Here is a 26917-nt window from a genome sequence, read left to right as displayed (position 1 = left end):
TAAGCGTTTGTGCTCAAAATATGTCATCAAATAAACGAGGTCGCCCAAAAATGAATTATGAGGATGCTGGCGTAAGGCTCAAAAGAAATTTAGCATCTGAACTTGCAGAAGAAAATAACAATTCAATTTCGGCAAGAAAATCTAATGCGAATAATACGCATTTCGTTCTAAAAAAAAACGGCTTCAACAGAATCTGGTGGTCAGTTAAAAGAGAAAATTAGCAAAAATGATTCCAGTCCCATATCTTCTGAAAAGCCCTATCCTCTTTTATGGAAAATAGTTTAACTAAACAGCAATATCAAAATATTAAAAAAACTAAATAAACAACAGGGCTGCGTTATCTACCCACCATATTCGAAAATAGTGGAGGAGAAATTAAAATGTAGGCCTGATGGAATAGTTTGCAGCGAAAATGAAGCTCAAGTCTCCTTACAAAACTCGTTGAACCATACCACTTCCCGAATACTAATCATGCAAGAGGAAGTCTGTGAAATGCTTACGGATATAACTCAGTGCTTACTTATTTTCAGCTACGACTTTGATGGTTCTACAGGTCATAGCTTATACAAAAAAAAAAAATGTAACATAACTGAATCTCCAACTCTAGATGACTCTCTTTTTGTGACCTCAATAATACCCATTAAAATTGTAGATCAAACTGAAAGAGTTATTTGGCTGAATAAATCGCCGCAATCCACAAGATTTGACCGTCCTCTGAAAATTTCGTATATTAAAGAACCAACATCTCTTATAATAAACGAAAAAGAAAACTTAGACACTCAAATTAAATATCTGAATGTCTACATGCACTTTTATAAGAAAAGCGAAATATCAGTGAAATTTGATGGTCACCTAACCCTAATAGACCGCAAGGTTTTAAATATATTAACAGGAACGAAATCTTGTCTGTCAAGTCCAATGTGTAGAGCAAAACCAACTAAAATTCTTGAAATAAATGATTTCTATTCCAAAACATTTGATATGAAGCCAAATACGGATCAATATGGAATAAGCCCACTCATGCGTGGATACGTTGCTTTGAATTTGTACTTACATTATCATATAGAATCGAGCTAAAAAAGTGGCATGTCAAAGGTATAGACAAAGACCAACTGGCGGCACGGAAACAGCCACTTAAAAATTCGTTTTGGAAAGATATGGGACTTCATGTAGACAAGTCCAGGCAAAATGGTGTGGGCAACAGTAATGACGGACACACGGCGAGAAGAGCATTCTCTAATTCACTTTACATTATTTTGATTGCTATAAATTGTAATAATCCTATAAATTCTGAAAAATTCAAATTATTATGTTTTGAAACTTTCACCACATATATGTCAAGCTATCCTTGGTACCCCATGTCTCCGACTGTACACAAAATTTAAGTACACGGATATAAAATCATAGAAGGATCAATCGTTCCAGTTGGCTCATTGGGGGAAGGTGCATCGGAAGCAAGGCACAAATTATTTAAAGCTGACAGAAAGCATCACGCAAGAAAATGTAGCCGCATTGACAATATGTCTGATGTGTTTCACAGGGCTATGGATTCGTCCAATCCTTTACTCTCTAATCTCCGCATCACCAAACGGCAAAACAAAAGAAAGCGTCTTCCAGCAGAGGTTATTTATCTTTTTGAGGAGCCAATATTGAATGAAAAAGACAAAGATAACTCCGTAAGCTCGTCCGAAAATGAAGGGCGAACACAAGGATATTGGCCATATATTTTGCTTCGGCAATACGCCGCCGCTTTCCAGGCCGCCTACCCTGTTGGTGCTGAAGAGTAAAATCGAATTACTTAGATCAGTGTTATTTATTTTTTGTTAGTGTTAGTGACGTTATCCCTGTCCTGTGCTTGCCCGTATCCTGGGTCCGGGTTTTGTGCAACACAAGCGCTGTGATCGAAGGGGAACGGAGCAGAAGCCGATGTCCTTACCTTTTTTCGCAAACACCCGAACCCTTCTGATTTCTCTTGGAGCTCCAGCAGGGACTTGGGACGAAAGAGCGAGTCGTGTTTTGGTGGCCCGATTAAGGCCAAATTATTGAGGCGCTTCTCCTCCGGGAATTTTGAGTCCCCAAAAGAGGCAGTGTTGGCGCGAGCGCATCCCTGGCAGAGGCCACGTTCTCTCCGGGCGTGAGGTGACGCCTGATACACATCACTCACCTGCCATGTTAGATTTAAGAGCTACAATTTTGTTGAACAGAAATTAAATAGAGATATGAGCAAATTAAATAGAGATTCCGCCTGGAATAGGCTCTGGCCCGCCGGAAAAGGGTGATGCCCCCTAGATGACCGGGAGGCATCACAGAATGGGTGGGTGCGTCGTGGCGGAAACACCAATTTGTCCCAGCAGTGTCGTCCGTAGAGGTGCAGAAACATCGAGTGAAACATCGATGTTATCGATGTTTGCAAATCATCGGAACCATCGATGGCTGGGTCACCACCATCGACGTTTTTTCACACAACTCCGAAAAAGAAAACCTTAGAGAAAATGAAGACCCTCTAAAATATTGGAAGGAAAGACTTTAAAATTGTTATGCGGAAAATGCTAAGTAACCATTTTTTTTATAGATGAGTACTGATTACTGCTCTTTAAAATTGGTAGCAGCCAAATACTTGTCTATACAAGCCTCGTCATGCGAAGCGGAAAGAGTGTTCAGCAAAGCTGGACAAACCATTAGTGACCGCAGGACAATGCTCTGTGAACAAGCTTTTATTTAACAATAAGAATTCACATTTCAATAATACTATTGATAGTCCTGATATCACAGATCTCGAATAAAATCTAGTCATATTGTTAAATTCAATTTTTTTTTAGAAACATCGATGTTTCTCTCGATGTTTTTTTTTTTAAACATCGAAAACATCGATTGACGCGCACATCGATGTTTCTGCATCCCTATGTCCTGGTCCTATGGGCTTAGGCGGAATCGGTACCGATCTTCGCACAGGTTATTGCCTTACCAGGCAAGTAGATCTGCAATGTGGGTTGTCCAGAGGTCCAGGGCAATCTGCTGGGAGACGGTGTGGTTATTGTTTTGTCATTAACAAGTTTAATATTTTTGATATTCACTGAGTGAGTATGTGGTGTAGGGTTTTCTTTTATCTGTTTGAGCTGTTGCTGATAAAGGTCAAGCATGGCCTGTAGCCTTGCTGTTGCCTTCCACGGTGTGTTGGTCTCGGGTGAATATAATTGCCACTTCATGTGAGCAATTTCTTTATTCAATTTTTTAACCCGGCCACCGCGACCCATAACATTTATTACACTCTTCTCACTCAGTTTTTTTTTGTTAATTGTTGTTCCAGTTGTTGTTGTTGCCTCCTTCAGGCTTTTTAATTGTATTTATAATTTTTGCCTTCCACGGTGTGTTCCAGTTGTTTGCAGTTGTGCAGTCCGGTGAAATCCGCTGTCACGGTCGCAATATAATAATCCATAATATTGATGTAGATCCAGTTCCCAATTTAGGTATATAATGCCCCAATTATAAGAAGTAGATCCAGTTTATTTCTTTTGGAGAAGACGTCAGTCTCCTCTTTTATTGAATTAATTCTTAGCGTTAGTGCTTAGTATGTACAGCAACAGAAACGTTACTGGCTAGCTGAGAGAGTCATGCGCGCACTTATGTATGCACTGCGACGCTCAAGCGTGAGAACGCTGATTAAGCTATTTGGGTGGTCGCTGTTATCAAGTGCGGATTATATTTCGTCTGCACTTGAGTATGTGCAGAGGGCACTTAGGTTTGGGCCCGCTGCGACAAAGTCGCTGCTTATGTATGCATTCTGTTGGCATAACAACAAAGTGTTGCAGCCTTATTTATATGTATGTATATACATATGTATGTACGCATGCTACTCTAGACCTTTGGATTTTGTTATTTCTTGACTTATTCCTTTTATGTCTATAATATAATTATCTTGGTCGTGAAAGATTTCAGAAGTTTCTTTTAAAATTTATTTGTCTGCACCTGTGTCTATTAGAAAGACAAGTTCTTTTCCAGTAGCTACATTGATAAATGAAACGAATATATTTTGACTGAGATTAATAATGTGGACTCTTGTATCTTCTACTACTGAACATTTAAAGGGTTTTGGAAATTTTCCGATGTATTTTGGGCAACTCTAACATGGTTTTGGTTGTTGTTGTTGTGGCCTTGATTCGAGTTACCACGGCCTCTATAGTTTCCTCTATATTGGCCCCATCTTCCATTGATATTCTGGTAGTTGTTGTCCCTGTATTGGCCTCTTTCTCCATTGTTATTATGGTAGTTGTTGCCCCTATATTTTCCGCGATTTGCGTCGCGCTGTGGATAGTTCCTGTAGTATAGGACAGTGTTTGACTGTCCAGTTGCTTTGATATGGCATCGTTCATAGTATTGAAGGTACCAGCTTGCACGATAAGGTTTACCTTATCGATTGCACAATTTTTAGTCATTGCTTTGACTGCATGCTGAGTGGAATAACTTCTGGCTAGCTCTAGAGGTAAGCCATCTGTTATGTATGCACCTTCTAAAGCTTTTGTCATCTGCTCAAGCTCTTGTGTGTACTGGTTAGCAGTTTTATTGCGTTGCTGTAGGTTCATCAGTTTCGCTGATAATACTTCCTTAGTTTCGCCTTTGACTTTGCCTCTTAGTCGAGAAATCACTTCAGTAATCGTTGTTTCATTACCGATTAGATTTATGGCGACACCTTTCAGCTTTTTATTATGGAAAGTGATAATTATTCGTGCTCGCCTTTTATTGATTCTATTATTTGTAAAGCATTAATGAAACTTGTTAAATTTTCAGCCCTACCATCAAAAACTGCTATAAGCTTGGATGCTATATTAATAAAATCAATATTAGATTGTGCCATTGTAATAGAGTTGATTATTTTATTCTCTATTATGCTTGGAGTATCGGAATCTGTAGAATTATCCAGATCTGACATGTATACAGCTGGAATAGTAAGGTTATTTAAATCTTGCTCTTCTATTTTAGGGTTGACCTAGATAAGCTCTTCTGATTCTATTTCGTCAATGTCGTTTGGGTCTGTTGATTCTGGTTAATTTCCAGTGTCAAGTGTTAGGGAAGTGTTAAGAATGGTCGGTACTGATATTTCTAAATTGAATTTTTGTTTAACGGATATTAAATTAGATCGTAGTCGGATCAATGATCTTAATTTAATTTTTCTCTTTTACCATGTATTAGTATTCGCGCTTCATTAAACCATTCTACTAAAAATTATATTTGTATATATGCTGCTTAAATTTTATCTAGGTCATTTGCCCGGCTAATGTATTTCTTTTCTAAACATCTGCTATGCAGCTTATATGTTTAATAAAAAAATTTTCGCACATTATAACAACAATGACTATTAAAAAAGTACACAAGGTGAGTTCCAAATTAACCAGGACTGTTAAAAAAAAGACAGAACAAATAGTTTTTTCGGCAAAATCAGTTTATTTTATTCAAAATAGTCTCCACAAATAGTCTTCAAAATAGTCTTACACATTTCTCCCACGGAGGTGCAAGGGGCGGATTGCCTCTCGCACTAATCGTCTTTCTTTGTGCATGTATATTTGCAATGCACGCTGTTCAGTGGCCCTGGGCAGTCGGCAGGGCAGCTTTGTTTATGGATCTAATTACTGAGTGAGTTGTGATCGGTGTTTTGGGCTTATTTATTTTTGATTTTAAAAATCAAGCTCACTTTGTAGTTTTAGAGCTGTGGCCCATGACGGGAGTGGTTCATTTGTAAATAATAGCCACTTTATGTGCGCTATTTTTTTTGTATTTTATGTTTGCCACCAGCCCGTCCCATCACACTCTACTCACTCAGATTTATTTTTTTCGTTGATTTCTTCCTCCACGATGGGTGTCTGCTGGTGCAGTTTGGCCGCAGTGAACAGTGGTTTCTCCAGAAGATAATATTTTAACCTGTTTTGAACAGTATATATTTGTTTATTTTGTCGAACTCCGTCTTGATGTATTCGGCAATATCGTGTTCAATGTTTCATTCATTTAGTGCCTGTGTCGCGCAGTCAATTGCGTTCTTCTGCACCTCCTCGCTCATTTCAGCATTCTTAATTACGGCCTTGCGATCAGTCATTTTTGCTGATCTGTATTTTATGTACGAGTCCTGTCACGGTCGCCATGAACTAAGTAGAGTCCTTGTTAGGTTTGATTTAGTATTTGTTCCGCTGATTTATTTAACATGGGCATGTCCTAGGCTGTCATCAATAAAAATTCATCAACAATTAATCGATGATTCATCAACAATTCATCAACAAATTCATCAACAATTCATCAACAAATTCATCAACAATTCATCATCAATTCATTCATCAACAATTCATTAATGTTTCATCAACAAATTTCTCAACGGCCGGCCATGGTACTGCCGACGACTGCTGTTTAGACTACCGCCGTTACTGTTTCGTGGGCAGAGCGTCGTAGTAGAAGTCGCAGTCGGCAGAGGGTCGACTCGGAAGAAGTCGCGGTCGCAGAGCGTCGCCTCGGTAGAAGTCGCAGTCGGCGCTTGATAATGACATGCGATACTGCAGGGAAAGGACTAGTTTGGGTTGAAACGGACAGTCACACAGACAAGACTATATCGACTCGACTGTTGGGTCTAATTATAAGCCAATCTTCAGATGGCTTGAAGTCTGAATGACATTCCTTATATTCCATCGCATGGAATAGGAAATAGTAAGCTCACGATATGAAAATAGTGTGGAATTTTGTATTTAGTCGTCTGTATTTCAATAGAAACTAGACCTTTGGATTTGGTTATTTCTTGACTTATTCCTTGTCTATGTCTATGATGTAATTATCTTGGATGTTTTGGAAGATATCAAAAGTTTCGTTTAAAATGGATATGTCTGCACCTGTGTCTATTAAAAAGACAAGTTCTTTTCCAGTAGCTACATTGATATATGAAACGAATATATTTTGAGTGAGATTAATAGTGTGAACTATTGCTTCTTCTATTGATGAACATTAAAAGGGTTTTGGGAGTTTCCCGATGTATTTTGGGGAACTCTGACATTGTTTTGGTTATTGTTATTGTGGCCTCGGTTCGAGTTACCACGGCCTCTATAGTTTCCTCTATATTGGCCTCGTCCTCCATTGTAATTCTGGTAGTCGTTGTAGTTATTACGATAAACACGAAAGTAGCTTCTATAATTTCCATGTCCGCGATTTGAGCCGCGCTGTGGATAGTTGCTGTAGTATAGGACAGTGTCCAGTTGCTTCAGTGCAACTATAGACAAATTTTGAAATGGCATCATTCATAGTATTAAAGGTACCAGCTTGCATGATAAGTTTTACCTTATCGATCGTGCAATTTTTAGTCATTGCTTTGACTGCATGCTGAGTGGAATAACTTCTGGCTAGCTCTAGAGGTAAGCCGTCTGTTATGTATGCACCTTCTAAAGCTTTTGTCATCTGCTCAACCTCTTGTGTATACTGGCTAGCAGTTTAATTCAGTTCAGGTTCATAGGTTCATATAGGTTCATCAGTTTTGCTGACAATACTTCTAAAGTTTCGCCTTTGACGTTGCCTTTTAATCTGGAAATCACTTCAATAATTGTCCTTACGTTATCGATTAGGTTTCTGGCGACACCTTTTAGCTTTGTTTTTATTGTGGAAACTGCTAATTGTTCGTGCTCCCCTTTTATTGATTCTATTATTTGTAATGCATCAAGAAAACTTGTTAAATTTGTAGCTTTACCGAAAACTGGTATAAGCTGTATTAGTAAAATCAATATTAGATTGTGTCATTGTAATGTTGCTTATTTTATTCTATCATCAGAATCTGTCGGATTATCCAGATCTGGCATTAATATAGCTGGAATAGTAAGATTATTTAAATCTTGCTCTTCTATTTTAGGTTAGTAAGTTCTTCTGATTCAATTTGGTCAATGTCAGTTTCTTCTGTTGATTCCGGTTCACCACCAGTTTCAACTGTTAGAGAAGTGTTAAGTATGGCCGGTACTGATATCTCTAAATTGAACTTTTGTTAAATTGTTATTAAATTAGATCGTAGTCAAATCAAAAATTTTGATACTTGGGACCAATGATATTGGTTTAATTTTTCCCTCTGGGCATGTATTAGTATTCGTGCTTCATTAAAGCATTTCATTAGTATTTCTACATGTTTTTTAATAGTGTTTTTTTTTTTTTTTTTTTTTTTGAATTGGCCTGTTTTGAGTAAGTAACTTATATGATTTGTCTAAGTCAACTTTTATAATATTTATTTATTTATATAATTCATTCCGTTCCATTATATTATGGTTATTAATACTGAAATCGCTGAAACTAATTACAGAACTCTTTCTTTAAAACAAGGGTCCCTATCATATATTTCTCTAATCGCCTTTAGTATAGCCATACTTTAGTTAATATATATATGTATATATTTTGTATTTATTAACTTTTATTTTATTCCATTGTCTTAAACAGAACAGATAACAGAAAAGAAAAAATTTTTCTCTTAATGTTGTTTATGCGCTTTATTTTTGTTTGTTTATTAAATTTTGTCCGGCTCATATATTTCTTTTTTAGACATTTATTATGCAACTTATACAATTTATAAAAACAACTTGCGCACATTACAACAACGAATATATTAACAATGTGTGTATTAATTCGAAGTTATTATTGGTTGACTCTACATTATTAATAACGTTAGCAGTGGAGTCCACTGACTTAACGTCTACTATTACCATTTTCGAATTATTAACTAATAACTATCATGCATTACTTTTAAAGGTTTTCTTCTTATTGTTTTGTATAGCTTCACGGGCTACATTTCTAATTGTGCAGAAAAGGTTCCGCTCAATTTAACAAAAAATGTTTTCTTATGTATTAAAAATGTTTATATTTTAAGTTATATTTAAATAAATTTCTCATTTGGCTCCAATCGGGGATGTTTTTATAGTTGCATCAGCTGGTCGTCGCCGGCTGACTTGCTGATGCTCCTTCACTGGCATAAGGGGCGGCCTGCCCCTCACACTTGTTGATTCAGCTGCAGATGTCCTGGGCCTATGAGCTCAGGCGGTACCGGTGCCGGTCATCGCACAGGTTTCAGACAACATGTCTGATAAGCAGAATGGACTCTCCAATGGTCCTGGGCAATCCTTGTGACACTCCTTTTCCCTTTTTGGCAGCTATTTTGGAATTGGAGGTGTTATTATTTTTTTTCATTAATTTGCTTAATTACTGAGTGAGCTGGAGCCTTGGATTTTATTTTTACAAGACTTGATTTAAGGAAATCAAGTTCTTCTTGCAGTTTTTGGGCTGTTGCCCAGGGGGGTGGCGGTTGGTTTGTAAATAATAGCCACTTAATGTGTTCCATTATTTTATTAATTTTATTCTTGACGCCCCCTCTTTTTGCCATGGCTCCATTTCTACTCACTCAGGTTTATTTGTTCATTAGTAGTCCCAAAATTCCTTTCCTGTCCGATTTCTGGTGTCATGTTTTAAAAACAAAAACAAATCTCATGGGTTTCGGTAAGAGAACTCTGAAACAAAGTAGGCAATGAAAATTCTACCTGTGTTTGGGAAGGGACTCGGACCAGCGGTTCCAAAATTAGATTGAGATGATGAAAAATATTATTGAACGAAACAAAAATCGATAGTCTCGTTGTTGAAATCAATTTTTTTCACAGCTCTAATGACAGCTGAAGTATTCAGAAGTGTTTTGCAATGTATTTTATTAAATATTGTTAAAGGGAAAGTGACTTTTTTGTATTCAGTTAATAAATTCATTTCCAGAATTGCTTTTAAACCTGGACTCTTTTTTAACCTAGACGTTGTGAACGGAAGGCCAGTATTTGTTTTCTTCTTAATTGGTGTGTATATTTATGGAAAATATTGTCCATTTGATTCTAACATACATATGTATATGCATATGTATTTTACTAATAGATTGACGAGGCAACATCCGGAAGGAAAGACACGTAATATACGTTTAGGGGAAATGCAAGAAGTTATGCTAAAAAAAATTGTGGTAATCATTGAACAAATTATAAAGTTTTTTTAAATGAATAAAAAAATAAAAAAATGTATTATTCTGTTCAGAATCCCTCCCGAAATTCCCTTCTGATTTAGGGGGGAATTCGTGCCGAAATTCACGACAAATTGCTAGCAGGATTTCTTTATGATTCCTCGGGTAGTCCGAATTCAGGTTTGCTAATGCCTACTGTATGGAAATTTCTGGATGTCTTGAATGAAAGCTCCCTAATGATTCAGGATGGAGTCCTATCCATTACAACCTGATTCAGAACTGAATCCTAAGGGAATGGTACTGAAGGGCAGCTTCTATATAAATAAATATTTCTTGAAAGGCCACACAGCTCTATTCTGAGCTGAGTTACTTCCAAGCATACGCATATAAATATAAATATATTCTGCACTGAGCGACAATTTTTACATATTTACATCCCCACAAATAGATATTTAGTAAGCTTCGTGCTATTCTGCGCTGATCTGCAGTCGCCAAATCTTTACATATATACATAGGTCTGCAAAAGAGCAGACATAGAGTCAGCGAAGTCGTCAATTTCATTTCGTCTCTTTTCTCTACAGCGTGCTCATCCACCTGCACTCGTATATTCCTCAATGGCAAAGAACGGTGATACAGTGCCGACGAGACAGTACCCGCCACCTACGACTTTAAGGAAATTAAATCCAAAATAAAAATGTTTAACTTTGCCGAATAATTCTAAATTACCGGCAAATAATTATCGCCACACTCGTTATCTATTTAAAAGCTAGTCCAGCTAGTTTTGGCGGGTTTTTACACAATTATTTAAGAATTGTTCGTTGTTTTCCTTAGGCAAAATCAAATATTTTCTTAAACGCCTTTGACGAAGCAGCTCGAGACACTTTTTCTCCGTCACGTAGTATTTGCGCTTCGCTATATTCAGCCGATTCCAGAAAGTTATCCCTAGACATCGGCGAAGTTAAAATTGATAAGTTAAAATTGATAATTGATAAGTTAAAATTGGTTCTTGGTATTCTAAATAATATCCACAGCAACAGCCATATCATCCGACCAATTAAATTCATATGTAACATTGTTCAGCCGTTCAAAATCTTCCGAATTCAGAGAACTATTTTGGCTGGCCCTATCCGAAAGTCTATTGGAATCCGTCTGAATAGCGTAAAAGTGGTTACAATAAATAGAGCGTTTCGACCATGGAGGAATGTAGAAACAGTAAATAAAAAGTAAGCTACTGTCTAGGAAGAAAACGAAAGATTATCAGAATACAAGGAAGTTTACTACGTAAGCCTCTTGCATTCTGATAGGAAAAAGAGAGAAAGTTGGTTTGTTTTTGAAGACGAACTCCTTGACAAAAACATACTCTGGACAGAATTTGGTAGAGCATACTGTGTTAGGAACATTTAATTTAAAAGTTGAAATATCCCTAGCAAATGAAAATTTAAATTTGTATGTTCATTACATATCACGAGTTTTACGAAAAACTCGATGACTCGGTCCTTAAAACCGCTTTTGGTTTGCCGCAGTAAAAACATTATCTCTCTGCAGTAGCGCAGGCCGTCCATTTTCATACATCGTCCACCGTCCGAGGTGCAACAACAATGCACAATGTTGTTCCACAGACTGCAGCATTTTTGAAGGTTTTCCTGAAACAGACAAATTAACTGGCTATCATTAAGACTTACCATTTTACTTTACGGCAATAGATCTTTTTGTTTTTTTTTGAACTCTCAGACTGCTAGAGGCAAAGGGTAAAGTTGGATACGTATGGTGACATATATTTTTTAGGGGCGTGTCTGTGCTTATAATTCCCATAGGATTATAGTTGAGATGTTGGGTAAGGCACCAAGAGAATTAATGGTAGTTAGCAAGTGATCTAATGATTTGGGTAGCGTCAATGACACGATCGTAACCACAACTGTCCGGATTTCATGAAATTTCATCCGATTAAGTTCTGGAATAATACAAAATTGCTATTTCTTTAATTATATGATGATCTGTTGAAAATTTGAAAAGTTATAATTTTTATTCGTAAAATTTGCCGATCGTTCATATGGAAGTTCTATGATATATACGAGTGGGAGTATATTGAAGACTATCTGTAAAGTTTTATTCAGATATATAATATTGCTATATTGCTATATCTCAAATGTGATGAAAATCTGTTGAAAACCGAAAATGTTAAAAATATAATTATACAGATAATGAAAGCGCAATAAAAAACAATGCTCACTTGGAAAAATTAAAGATGTTATGTCATATTAAACAGGTTGTATTCGACCATTCAATCGTACTTGAAAATTTTCGACACCGCATCAGTAAAATTAAATTCTATCTTTGCAGTTAGTAGCTCTCTCTTCCCTAGACCCGCGAATCGTACCTTGTCGTACCTCTCGTACCTTTTAGACAATAAAAACCTAAAAGACACCACTAACTTCTAATATGTGGTCGACATTACGGGTATCTGCAAATATCACGTACTTGGTAGACTTCCGTCTTCACTCTCGTCTACAAAATCTTATTACAACACGTAGACTTCAGCATTTTTGTACCATACTTTAAATTAATCATTATAGAAGTTTTTTTTTTAATATAAAATTATTATACATATTATTAATTTATTTTAATATTTTAACCACATTTTTTTAGCAAAAAGGTAAAAAGGATAATAAGAAAATATCTTGTCCCAATTCCGATGAAGACCAGCCAGATGATATTTATGATAGTCAAACAGGAGTTATGTCTGTAACTAATGACTGGTGGCGCAAATATCTCATAAAGAAAGACTTGGAAACTATCGTCCCTAGTAATAAATTGCGAGTGATGTTCTCAATTCTTCAAATGTGTGAAGAAAAAGGAGAAAAGTGGTAAGTACAACATTGCTGTATAAGCGTATATAATAAGTTCTGCTATGTCTTAGGCTTTTGGCTTGTTTTTTACGGTTGTTTTTTATACTCTTATCTATATATACATATATATATATACATATATATATATATACATATATATATATACTATATATATATATATATATATATATATATATATATATATATATATATTTATATAATATATATACAAATATATATATATACTCACATATCACTGTGAACGATAAATACACGTAGAATTGAAAATCAGTTTACAATTTTTCAATAGTAAATTAACAAAAATTATACATATATGTATAAAAGGTAAAAAAAAGCCATAAGGAAACCTTTATATATTTATACTAGCGGCCCGTCCCGGCTTCGCACGGGCATTAAACATAACATTTAGATTTGTCAATTTTAACACATTGGTAATAATAATAATAATATGACACATATTCATCCTTTATTTTTTTGTTTTTTTTTTTTTCAATTATTGAGGTCATAACCCTAAAAGAAAATACATTTATTTTGTTAGAGCTTCTCTGTAAACAATATTTGATGTTTTATTTTGTGGCAGCAAAATAAATTGATTTTCATTGGCTCCGACTCGCGATAGACCAACATACAGTTGACCATGAGTAAAACATTTCTTTCACAGATCGATCCATACTAATTCGAAGGTTTTGCCTTGTGACTTGTTAATTGTTAATGCGAAAGATGTTTTTACCGGAAATTGAAGCCGTTTAAATGGGATTGTCATATCATTTTGGATCATCGGTATCCTCGGTATATGAGCTAGTTGAACACCTGCTGGGCATATTATGGTTAAGAGGGCACTTCTGAATACATCAAGGTTCTGGCAAAATCATCTTCCTGGCATAAGGTGAAGAAGGCAGTCAGAGTTGTCGCTGGCGGATTCAGGACTCTTTCTTGCACATTTCTTTCTGTGAAATAGACACGTTGACCATTCTCCTAATGGACTGCCAAGTGAACTAAAGCTGGATAGCGTTCATGAATGTGGAATGAAAAAATTCTCCATGCAGCCTCGTTGCTGCTTATGTATCTTCCAGCCTGGTATTGAGATATTTCATCGACAACTCGTATTGCATTGTTGTCACCATTTTCTGCCTGAACACCAAAAACTGCCATATCGCTGCCTTTATTCACATACTTGCAGATATATTTAATCGATTTCACGGAATTGCAATATTCTACGTTGATGTGCGCTTTGTATGATTTTGACAATAGTGTTGAGTATGGAACCACCCAACGATTGCCTACCTCAATATCACCAATTCTCATGTTTAAATTTGCCGAAGTCCCTCCATCTTCAGTTGACCGTCTCCTATACAGAGGATATCCATCGTCCCCTGTTACGGTGTTGGCTGTAAATGCTCGAGGATATCGCTTTAAACACTTCCCGTCTACCATGCATGGTGAACATGGGTTGAGGGTACCACATGGGCCATGGATCATGTTCTTGATGACAACTTCATGCAAATCCGTATCAACCTCGGCCCATGGAATCTCAGTGCATATAACATCGTCGATTTCATCTGGAGTAATTTTGATAAAAATCATACAGCCAAATCAGTATGTGCGCATGCGGCAATCCTCTCTTCTGCCATTCTACTGAATACATCCAGCACCGCACAGATCCAAAAACTCCATGTTTCACAATAAAATCCATCAGTGACTTGAGCTTTTGTCTGAAAACACGGGCTGTGATGTCATGCCTATCCCTATACGATTGTCCAGGAAATAACAGCTGTACTATCTCGTCCCAAGCTGGATTGCATGTGAAGGTGATAAATAAGTCTGGACGGCCGTAGCAACGAACATATGCCATGGCATTTTGACCATATTCATGCATGTGGCGTGGACTACCTATGTATTAGGATGGCAAAATCGTGAGCTTTCCAACGTTGGTTGTATTACGGTCATTCATCACAGCATCCCGCAAATGGATATATTCCTCGGACCGAAGGTTCGTCTGATTCAATCGAAGAGGCCTGACAGTATATGCAGACCTGATGCATCCAGCCAATAACGACATTCTATTCGAACTGTAATCAATAGTTGGATTATATCTGAATGCAAGACGATTGTATTGCAGGTTTTGATCTTCTGTAAGCTGTAAACGCGCTTCAGCTACCCTTGCCATTTCGCGTTCATTATTTTGAGAGTGAATCAAATCGATTGCTGCAGAACGCGACTGCCTAACTCTCAATCGTTTTCTCTCAAGCCTATCTGCTCGTCTTTCTGCTGATTTTTCGTTATGCATCTGCATTGCTCTCAGCCGCTCAGTCTCTCGGATGGAGGCCCGTTCTTCGTCAGTCATATTCGTAATCTTACGTCTTTTTGCTTCTGTATTGCGAGTACGACGACCCAAACTCGACTTCTTGGGTGGCATGACTTCGTTTCTTACTGAACCTGAACAAAAAAATAAAAATTTTATCTCCAATTCCTTATTTAAATATGTTTTGAATGTTTGACAGAAAATGCTTTGATTCAGCTGGCTGCCTGTAGAGGGCGGTAGATGTAAGGTAGTTTTTTGATATTTTTTTAACACCTTGGATTACGTTATCGTAATTTTAGTAAGGATGCCTATTTTTTTTTTAATGAAATATAGCCTATGTCACTCAGGAATGATGTAGCTTTCCAACAGTGAAAGAATTTTTCAAATCTGCCAAGTACTTTCGGAGCCTATTCAATTCATACAAACAAACAAAAAATCAAACCTTTCCTCTTTATATAATAGTATAGATATATATTAACTATATTAGCTATTTTATTGGTCCAAAGATGGATTTTGGATGATTTGTCATTTTTAGGATACTTGCAAAATTCAAGTGATTTGCACGGGACAAAAAACAGAATTTACCTTTCAGGTCGACCAAATCAATAGCCAATTTCTGCGGATTCAAAGGCTATATTTTAATGCAATTAATTAATGCTTCTGAAAAATGCTTACACATTTTTGAAAAATAGAATTAAATTTTTTTTTATTCTATTTGAAATAAATTCGCACGGGACCCTTTGCATTTTTGTTGGACTCTTTACATTCCTATTTTAGAAAGCAGCAGGGGTCTGCTAAAGAGATTATATCAAAAGAAAACATGTTTTTAACAGCTTTTCATTAAAATGACCGAAAAAACGAGTTGCGAGTTTGTCATCGAATATTTCGAAATTTATGTTAGATAATGCACACATTTTAAATACCTTTTATTTTTTTTTTTTTTTGCCACGGTGGGCTGTAGCGATTTAGACTAAGTTTATGCGGGTATAACTATAAGCGGGTTACGATAAGCGAGCGGCTGCGGGTAAAGTTCAACTATAACTAATAATTTCAAGCAGCATTAGCTGGAGTCAGATTAATGAGCTTCCGCTCTTTATCATAATAAAATCAAATCTGAATCTTATTAACTTAACTCAAGCTAAACGCGGCCAGCCGCTCGTCAGGCCAAAATGATAGCACTAGAAAGAATAGCATAACTCACCATACTGGGAACCTATGGGCTTCAGGCACGGTGTTTATGCTGAATTTTCATATAAAACCTAGGGTGATTCAATAATTACCCAAGACTTATACAGACTTATGGCAACTCATTAAACGTGTTAACATATATGCTGCCTTTTTAGTTGTGCATGTCAGCTAAAACCTATTATGTTTTAAACAAGACACCTATGATTAATAAACTAGGACCGATTATATGCAACTCATATTAATTGATAATAATAGTAATATTCAAGTCATCCAGCCGATCTATTCCTCAACATACTGGCCCCCCTGAACGACTGTTCAGCTCAAAGGAAGCACAGCAATTTGTGATGGGGCGCTTGTAGACTCCCTTGGAGGTTTGCACTGTGACCACACGGACCCTCTGATCCTGGCCAGGATGAACGTCTGTAACTCGTCACAACAACGACTTGAATTGTCGTGAATTGAGTCGTGAATTGAGTGAATAACCCTTGGAATCCTTCCCTGAGCCGTCGGCATGGTGCAGTAGTGCTATATGGCTTAAACTGTATGGAGGACCAAGTTATTGCAGAGTGCGGGATCCTCCTCATCAGCTGCAGGATAAGGTATCAATTCCATGTGTCGTCTTTTCAGGTAATCCATGAAATCAACATATTGTTTGAATGCAGGAAATGTTCAAAATTTCCGTTTCAGGGCGGCGAAGCGATTAAAACCAAGTTGCTGCAACGTAGAACCAATTGGAGGAATGGGATCCTCCATTGGAGTAATTAAAACCACACTCCAGCTCACATTTTTTATCATCATTTTTCTTCTATATCTTACGGTCGTTTGTATGGCATCTATATAATATAACATAGTTGACTGATTTTCAAATGACACAACATTTTAGAATAATATAAAATGGTGAAAATCTATTGAAAACTGAAAAAGTTATAATTTTTAATTATATTAATTTCTTGGTCATTCCTTTGGAAGCTATATTATATATTAGTCCGATTTTTATAAAATGTTACACAAAATCGTAGAATAATATAATATGGATATAACTTAAGTTTGATGAAAATCTGTTGAAAACTAAAAAAGTTATAATTTGTAATTGTATTAATTTCTCGATCTTTCCTATGGGAGCTATATGATATAGTAGTCCAATTTTCTAAAAATTTTGCACAAAATTGTAAAATAATTTACAATGGCTATACCTCAAATTTGATCAAGTTCTGTCGAAAACTGCAAATGTTTTTTGTAAAAATTTTCCGATCATTTCTAGGCAGCTATATGATATAGTCGTCCGATCCGGCCCGTTCCGACATATATATGAGTGAGAGTATATAGAAGACTAACTACAAAGTTTTATTCAGATAGCTTAAAAACTTAGAGACTAGTTTGCGTAGAAACGGACAGACGGACATGGTTAGATCGACTCGGTTGTTAATGCTGATCATGAATATATATACTTAATATGGTCAGAGGTGCCTCCTTCAGTGCGTTGCCAATTTCTGATTGAAATTATAATACCCTGCAGGGGTATAAAAATGTGCCTATGATACTCTTATGAAAGTAGTAAGCTATAGAACGGGATTTTTTTTCTTAGATGCTCCTGGTGGAACGGAAAAACATCCCAAAATGGTATTGCCCTTTCTTCATCAGGCATTGTTGGATCGCTATCGGACAGCTTATTCCGCAATCAAGTTGCCCTTGAACATGCAAATAAATGACACGTCAACCTGCAACCTTCGAGAAATTCAGCAATGGCAAAAGTGTTGCAGCAATACACAATAATAGTTTAGGATAAGTGCACAATGGAACACGAAATTTCTTTAGGAGCATTAGACCACACTTTGCAAGATCTGCGAAAGAACCAAAACCGGTTTGGAAGTGCAGTGCTATTATTGTCAGGTGAATATCGATAAACATTACCAGCCGACGACCTAAATGCATGCTTAAAGTCATTCATTTTATTGTTATATGTTAAAACGCTCAAATTGAGTATGAACATGCTAGTTGAACTGCTGAATATCCAATCTGGAGAGTATTTTTCAAACAAATTGCTTGATATTGGTAATGGAAAAAACCTGTTGTCTCATCGTCTGGATACATTACGTTCCCTACTATTGCAGAAATTAGTAGGGAAAGTAATATATGAAATCTAAGCCAGAACTGTTTGAAAAAATTTGTCCATATATTGCACAAAATATAAAGATCATGTTTGGATGAGCGATCGGGTTATATTGGCTGTAAAAACTGACGCCACAATTTTGAAAGGGAAGTACAAAGGAGAAGACGTTTTTATTTCCACGGATTCCTCTAATTCGAAATAATATGCCGTTCGACTTTAAACGGTTTCAATTTTATTTTCAATGTCGATAAATAAGTCACAAAGTGTTTGTGGCATTTATATTGAAAATACATGACTTTCACATGGCCAGTTATATGTCGGAATTCCAACAACAGTATTCAAATACGCGAGAGAAAATAAAACTAAGAATAAGCTTTAGAATAATAAACAATTTGTTTTTGGAATAATTAACTTAAAATTAACTTAATTCAGATAAAAAGGAAACAGATATTTCTTGATTATAGGGCGGTACGAAGTTCGCCGGGTCAGCTTATTACATACATATAACCTAATCTCTCCGTCTGCTCCATCTATCCTCTTCTTAGCCGGAGCTTTGCGGTCGTTCTGATATCATTCTTTCTGTCAGCGTTTTTCGGTCGATAGGTACGAGCTCTCTAAGTCCTCGGCAGGGCTTGGGGATTTTTCACCTGCTTACAGGTGCATGGCAGCTTCGCTCTCTCGATTGGTCGATCTTTGGATTGGTCACGTTGGTCACATGATCCGCTAGTGCGACCAAGAAGGGCATAAAATGACCGACTGTTAAAACAGTTCCCGTTCTTTTATATGTGAAGCACAACGATTCGAACCACCAGAAAGGTCACTGTCCTATGGTGACACAATCCAGAACAGATTTTTATCAAGCTAGCGTCCCACAGGGTTGACTTCGCTATCTAGTGTATTGATGCAATCGTATTGGAAGCCAGGTAGAAACGCGAATTAAATGATCCTTAAGAGATGAACACGAAAAGGCAAAGTCAAGTCAAAAGGCTGAAAGCCTCGAGAGTATGGAAGGTAGGTAGGTTTAAGCGGGAAGGTTATTCTGGTAACCTCCTATTAGAGCTGAGCTCCGTCTTGTTCCACACCTTCGAACCACTGACCGAAAACCATAGTTTGGTGAGAGGCGTATTGGAAACTATGGAATAAGATTAGAAAAAATCGTTTCGATCTGTTCCATGATCTGGGCAACACACCTTTCGTAAACAGAGTGTGATTTCTCGTTTTTCGCTTAAAGAGTAAGCAAGGTGTCCGCCGCGATTTCAAAATCAACTTAAATTAGCTCTAAACAAGCTTCGTACTCTTTCTCGGCCTTATCCCATAGAATCAGACGGACAGAGGTCAAAATAAATGTATTTAAAATGCATGGAGCAATTGATGGATTTTATATAACTTATACTTTTGAAAAGTGTTATAAGCTGGATTTGGAGTTTAAGAACCAATCTGAATCGTAGTATAGCTATAAAATAGCTAATAATTTATTTAACGAATTTTGGATTTGGACTATTCGGATAACTTTGATTTTGTGTTTGAAACACCACAAAAAATTCGTAATAATTGTGCAAAACCCAGTCAAATCTAACTGGAATAGCTATAAAATAGCTTTAGTTGTGTGCCGATAGTTTTAAAGTATTCTTTAAATCTTTGGTGGAGGATTCTGTCTCTCCACTGTATCACTGTTTTTTGCCACAGATGAATATATGAGGGCAGGTTGATGTACGTGATGAGCAAAGAGGAGACTAATTAAATTTGACGACTTGGCTGACTCTTGGGACTGTATGTCTGCCCTTATGCAGGTATAAGACATACATTAATATGTGGCAACAGCAGCTTATCGCAGAATAGTCCGAAGATTACTTAGTACATGTTTATATTCATGTTACGGTTTGTAGTTTGCCGCTTGGTTCCGAAGAGCGCGAAGATTGTCAAATGTATGTTTGTGGGGATGTGAACCTGTGGAAAGCGCAGATTACCGCTAAGCTTGGCAGAATATATTTACATGCGTATGCTTGGATTTAACTCAGCTCAGGTTAGAGCAATGGCGTGTTGCAAAATATGCGTATGTAAAAAGTAAGTCGGCTGTTTTGTGTCGATTATAGCAATTGATCCGTAAGGTCTTTAGAGAAATATTTATTTTAGTAAAAGCTGTGGACTGTAACTGTAGTTTTTTTAATATATATGTTTATGAATTTTATTTAAGTTACTTGAACGGAAACTTTTTATATTATTTAATTCCCGTGTCGGTATATTTTTGTTTGTATAAATTTACGTAAATTTTCCAAAATTTTGTAAATATATTTTGGAGGGAATGTACATAAATCAATGGAGTGGACTATATTGCAAATAGGTATGTATGAAAAATTAATAAATACAAGCGGAACACAGTAAAGGTGGTCAAAGCCGAAGATTCTGAGCTCCGAAGTCTTTCCAGCTATGTTCTCAGTATATCGGCTAGATCGCTCTATCAGGGGCAGGGGTGGAGTTCTTATACTCCTCACTGACGTTAGAATTATTAACCTTCGAGGAATGCAACGATTTTGAATTCCTTTGTGTGAAGCTATTTATCAAAGGTAGCTCACTTTTTAACTACATGTTGCTACACACCTTCATTGTCAGAACTTCCTATTTATTGGAACCACTTTTCCGCTATTCAGATGGTTTCCAGTAGACTTTTGGATAGAGACCAGTTGGTAGTCATAGGTGATTATAATATCCCTGGTGCTTTTGGCGCTTAAATAATTCCACCAATAGTCTCCTAACTTCTGCACAATATGAATTTATCGCTGGCTTGTTCGACATTTCGTTATCTAGAGTCAACCATGTGCGAAATTCCTTACAGCGCTTGCTCGATCTTTGTTTCGTCTCTGATCCTGCGAAAGTCAGTTTAGCCAAGGAAGATCCGTATCATCCAACTTTCGATGTCCTCTGTTTTTGCAAGACAGACTTTGAACTGCTAAAAAATTTTATATATGAATTCAATTGGTGCCTTCTATACATGTGCACTGACAAGGCAGTTGCCGTGGATATTTTTAACAGTGCCACAAACTCTGTTTTTACTTAATGTGTTACGTGAGCGTTCCGTCGAAGCCCTCAGTGCGGCGTCCATAGTAAACACACCGAGTCGGTTCAAAAGAACTTTTTATTTTTAGCTCTACGCTGCTTAAATTGGGATGCAAATTAAAGATTACCTTCCTATTCAAATAGACTTCTCTTAACTAACTAACCGCCCTTAGCCAATCGTAGAACGATGCTAGGAATAACATTAATTTATAACCTTATCAATGGTGGTTTCTTCTATCAGAATGCAAGATAGCCTTTCTGATAGCCTTTCGTTTGGTTCTCAGGTTATTGTGCTTACAGAAACCTGGTTTAAGCCGGAGATTCTGAGCTCCGAAGTTTTTCCAGCTGTGTTCACAGTATTTCGGCTAGATTGCCATATCCGACGTGGGGGTGAATTCCTCACTCATGTCAGAATTATTAACCTTCGGGGTTATATTCATCTTTCCAAGTGAACGGACGTGTTTTTTTCTTGCGCTCTCGTTTTGTATTAAAGATTGATTCTAACCACCGGGGTTAACTTAAAATTCCTAATTAGTGTTTATGACTTCCCGTTCACTTCGCGTGTGCATGCAACTATTCTAATTTGTGTACATAATTGGCTTTATTTTCCAATTTAGTTGTGATGCTAGTGTTAGCTTTTGCATATTTTGCATTCATTTTTGTGCCTTCTTCGTCTAGCTTTTGTTTGCGCCGTCGCAACAGCTAAACGTTTTATCTATCTATCTCCCACGCTCTCTCACTCTCTCGCTTTAGCTGTGCCGCTGCACTTCTTATCTCATCTGATCTCATTCGCTCTCCCGCTCTCTCGCTCTCGCTGAGACTCTTCACTTCTTTCTTATTAGCTCTGTTGTTATTTTTGCAAATTACAAGTACAGTGGTAAGTCCATATAATGTCCGGAAATATTGTCTGTTTTATCAAAACCTGCAAAAAGGCAATTGCTGCAGGTGACCTTACAATCGGCTGCTGGCTGTGCGACAACGTCATGCACGCCAAGTGTATTGGAGTTGCAGCTCGGACGGTGGACGATGTAAAAAAAACATCGGCCTGCGTTTCTGTTGTGAGGCCTGTCGTGATGTAGAAAGGGAGATTATGTCTTTCATGCGGCAAACCAAAAGCGGTTTTAAGGGCATTTTAACGAGTTTTCGTAAAACTCTTGATATGTTCTTGGCGCTGGACACCCAATTTAATAGCCTTACGCTATTAAATGAGTCTCCTAGGCGCAAAAAAAACTGCTATTGGTGGGCAGCATGTAGACGGACCCCAACTACCTGCAACGGGCTTTCAGCAGCAGCCTCCCTCGGCACAACCCTCGACCTCAGCATTAATTCCAAGAGTGCTGAGATCGAGCGCTAGAAAAGATTCGGTACCCGAATGTGCAGCGGGAGTGCCCGTACCGCCGGTGATTTCTGTTTTGTCGCCTGGGGGGTCGCAAATATTGACCCCTCAAAGTCCCGTGTTTAACGATATATCTGCCCAGGGTGTTAGGCCCGGAATACCGGCCGACAATGGCACGGCAGATAACCAATCTTCCTTGCGGTTCCACCGACGAGACATATTTTTGTCTCGCGGCTCTCCCCTGACCAAACATCGGAAGATGTTCTCGCCTTTATACAAGGCAAAACCAGAGCCGAAAAAATTAAGATAACGAGCTCTTTAACACTATTTGCTCTCCCAACTTCTGGCCAGAGTACATCGTTGTTAAGGAGTTCGAGGCGAAGAAAAAGCGGCCTGTAGGAATAACTCTTCCCAGGCCTGAAATTACCACTGCACCTTCTACGTCTTCCAATCCCGACCCAAAAAACTAACCTACTCCTTAGGTATTTCCTATCAGAATGCAAGAGGCTTACGTAGTAAGCTTCCTTACTTGTATTCTGATAGCCTTTCGTTTGCATCTCAGGTTATTGTGCTCACAGAAACCTGGTTAAAGCCGGAGATTCTGAGCTCCGAAGTTTTTCCAGCTGTGTTCACGGTATATCGGCTAGATCGCCCTATCAGACGCGGGAGTGGAGTTCTTATAGCGGTGGACTCCTCACTCACGTCAGAATTATTAACCTTCGAGGAATGCAACGATGTTGAATTCCTCTGTGTGAAGCTATCTATCAAAGGTAGCTCCATTTTTATTACCTGTTCCTACATACCCCCACAGTCGGAACTTCCTATTTATTGGAATCACCTTTCCGCTATTCAGATGGTTTCCAGTAGACTTTTGGATAGAGACCAGTTGGCAGTTCTAAGAGATTTTAATATCCCTGTACTATTATTATTATATATGCTATTTGGTGCTCAAATAATTCCACCAATACTTTCCATACACCTACACAACATGACTTTATCGCTGGCTTGTTTGAGATTTCGCTGTCTCAAGTCAACCATGTTCGAAATTCCTTACAGCGCTTGCTCGATCTTTGCTTCGTCTCTGATTTTGCGAGAGTCAGTTTAGCAAGGGTGGCGCCTCTGACGCAGCCCGAAGATCCTTATCATCCAACTTTCGATGTGACTCTTGATATTGGGTGTGACGTACAGAATATTTTTGACCGTCCAGTCAATAAAGTCCTATGTTTTCGCAAAACGGACTTTGAACGGCTGAATAATTTTATAAACGAGTTCAATTGGTCTGATCTATACATGTGCACTGACATGGCTGTTGCCGTGGATATTTTTTACAGTGCCATGAACTCATTTTTTACTGAATGCGTTCCGTTATATTAGCCGCCAAGCTCGAATAAACCGCCGTGGTTTACTAAAGAGTTGAGCCGATTTAAAAATAAAAAATTTAGACTGTATGCTAAATTTAAAATCACCGGTTCTCAATCTGCCCTTTCATTTTATTTATCAGCTCGGTCAAACTTTACCGTGCTGAACGCGCAGTGTTATAAAAACTATTTAACTCGTTGTAGGGCCCAGTTCTCACAGGACCCAAAACAGTTTTATAATTTCGTTAACACTAAACGTAAGCCTAAAACAAATCCTTCCTCGCTTTCATTGGAAAATACTAATGCAAATAATGATCAGGCAATAGCCGATCTATTTTCGCAGTTTTTTCAAACAACCTATTCTAGCTCTTCGTATATACACCAGACCTATTCCTACGACATACCCAAATCAAACTTAATTTTCTGTCCTAGCCTAAACGAAAGCTCTCTTCTTTTAGATCTTCATCGTGTCAAGCCAGTTTATTCACCAGGCCCCGACGGAATTCCTGGCTGTATGCTCAGGTATTGTGCCGGCGCCCCTTCTGAAATTGTTTACCTTGTCCTTGGAAACCTCCCACTTTCCCATTATTTGGAAGGAATCGTTTATTATTCCTCTCCACAAAAAAGGTAGCAAATTGGATGCCAGCAATTATAGAGGAATCTCTAAGTTGTCGGCCATCCCTAAATTATTTGAAAACATTACCACCCCTCACTTACAGCACCTTTGTAGATCGGTTATTTCTCCATGTCAACATGGTTTTATGAAGCGAAGATCAACAACAACAAATCTTTTGGAACTCTCTTCCTATATTATAAAGGGCTTCCATAATAATTGTCAGACAGATGTAATCTATACTGATTTCAGTAAAGCATTTGACTCTGTAAACCTCCTCTCCTCGTTAGAAAACTCGATTCAATGGGTTTTCCAAGTGATCTTCTTAATTAGTTATTTGAATGGCAGGACACAAAAGGTCCTCTTTAAGAATAATTTATCCAATGTTCTAAGGGTTACATCTGGCGTCCCGCAAGGAAGCCATTTGGGACCCTTGTTGTTTACATTATTTATAAATGACCTGCCCAAAGTCTTGACTAACTCCAGAGTACTTATGTACGCGGATGACGTCAAGCTTTGCGTGCAATACAATGACGTTGCCTGCCAGTCGGATTTACAAACAGATCTTAATAATTTTCAAACTTGGTTCCGTGTAAACTTACTAAACTTAAATGGCTAGAAATGCAAGCTAATGACATTCTCTCGTGTCGTTCCTAAGCTTGCTACTTACACGTTGAACTGCTGCTCTTTGGAAAGAATTAATTCTGTTGAAGGAATTCAATGACCCCTATGTTACTAAATCCTTATATACTTCCTTAGTTCGTCCTATCCTAGAATATGTATGCTGCGTTTGGAACCCTCAGTACGGCATCTATACTAAACGCATTGAGTCGGTTCAAAACAACTTTTTACTTTTCGCTCTACGCGGTTTAAATTGGGATGCAAACCAAAGATTACCTTCCTACTCTAGTAGACTCCTATTAATAAACTTGCCGTCCTTAGCCAATCGTAGAACGATGCTAGGGATAACCTTTATTTTTAACCTTATACATGGTGATGTGGAAAGTGCTGACTTGTTGAGTCAGCTTAATTTCCATGTACCATGTAGAACTACTAGATCCTATATCCCATTAGTGTTGCGCCACTGTAGAACCTCCTTTGAACTGCATGAACCTTTTAGAGTGCTATGTGCAAATTGTAATGATTTGTACACACTAATCTCTAACGTAGATACCCTTCCCAAATTAAAATCTTTAATACTAACACACTTAGTAAGCATGCAAGCTAACAATCTGGCAGCACGCCGGTAGTCAATTTTCCTCGTATTCTGTCCTATATTTTCCATCGCGCCTACTAACACCTAACCCAAACAGGCACGTGCCTGGTGTCATACGGGCCACTTGAATGTACTGACCTTAGTGCATCAACGTCCAAGGAACGCAACGATGTTGTATTCCTTTGTGTGGAGCTATCTATCAATGATAGATATCTACCAATGATGTCGGAACTTCCTATTTATTGGAACCACCTTTTCGCCACCTTCCAGTAGACTTTAGGATAGATACTAGTTGGTAGTTCTACATGATTTTAATATCCCTGGGGCTATTTGATGCTCAAATTATTACTCTCCTAACTTCTACACAACATGACTTTATCACTGACTTGTTTGAAATTTCCCTGTCTCAAGTCACTTATTTACGAAATTCCTTAGCGCTTGCTTGCTCTTTGTTTTGTATCAGATCCGGCGAGAACAGTTAATCCACGGTGGCGCCTCCGACTCTTGATCTTGGGTCTGACGTACAGAATATATCTGACCGTGCAGCCAAAAAAGTCCTATGTTTTCGCAAGACGGACTTTGAACGGCTGAATAATTTTATATATGAGTTCAATTGGTCCAATCTATACATTTGCACTGACATGGCAGTTGCCGTGGAGATTTTTTACAATGCCAACCGCAGTGGTTTACTAAAGAGTTGAGCCGACTTAAAAATAAAAAATCAAGGCTGTATTCTAAATTTAAATTAACCGGTTCTAAATCTGCCCATTCGTCTTATTTATCAGCTCGGTCAAACTTTGCCCTGTGAAACGGTCAGTGTTATTAAAACTTTTTAGCTCGTTCTCACAGGAGCCAAAATAGTTTTAATAAATCAATCCTCGCTTTCAT

At 37.6% G+C, this 26917-nt stretch overlaps 1 protein-coding gene and 1 long non-coding RNA gene across 32 annotated transcripts in view; both read left to right on the top strand.

Annotated features, from left to right (window-relative positions):
* Window positions 1-26917, top strand: part of LOC110177636 (chromatin remodeler ATRX homolog) — a 597323-nt gene that overhangs the window by 310505 nt on the left and 259901 nt on the right. For 29 of the 31 annotated variants that reach the window (XR_015273279.1, XR_015273296.1, XR_015273290.1 and 26 more), the window contains one exon: window positions 12632-12849. Coding sequence is in view for 23 of the 31 variants with exons in the window: in XM_086840143.1 (XP_086696269.1) it covers window positions 12632-12849 (218 nt within the window). In the remaining 8 variants the exon portion in view is untranslated. Of the gene's footprint in view, window positions 1-9159; window positions 9831-9906; window positions 9989-12631; window positions 12850-26917 lie in introns of those variants that run through there. The other 2 variants (XM_086840195.1, XM_086840199.1) reach the window with 2 other exon arrangements.
* LOC147644822 (uncharacterized) lies at window positions 13318-17265 on the top strand. Its single transcript, XR_015273320.1, has 2 exons — window positions 13318-16969; window positions 17030-17265. It is a non-coding gene; the product is annotated as an uncharacterized LOC147644822 (long non-coding RNA).

The sequence above is a fragment of the Drosophila serrata genome, unplaced genomic scaffold (assembly GCF_035046125.1).
Source record: "Drosophila serrata isolate PLE 108 unplaced genomic scaffold, ASM3504612v1 contig_88, whole genome shotgun sequence".
Classification (NCBI taxonomy): domain Eukaryota; kingdom Metazoa; phylum Arthropoda; class Insecta; order Diptera; family Drosophilidae; genus Drosophila; species Drosophila serrata.
Note: the sequence above shows the minus strand (reverse complement) of the source record. Positions and strands in the feature narration are given on the sequence as shown.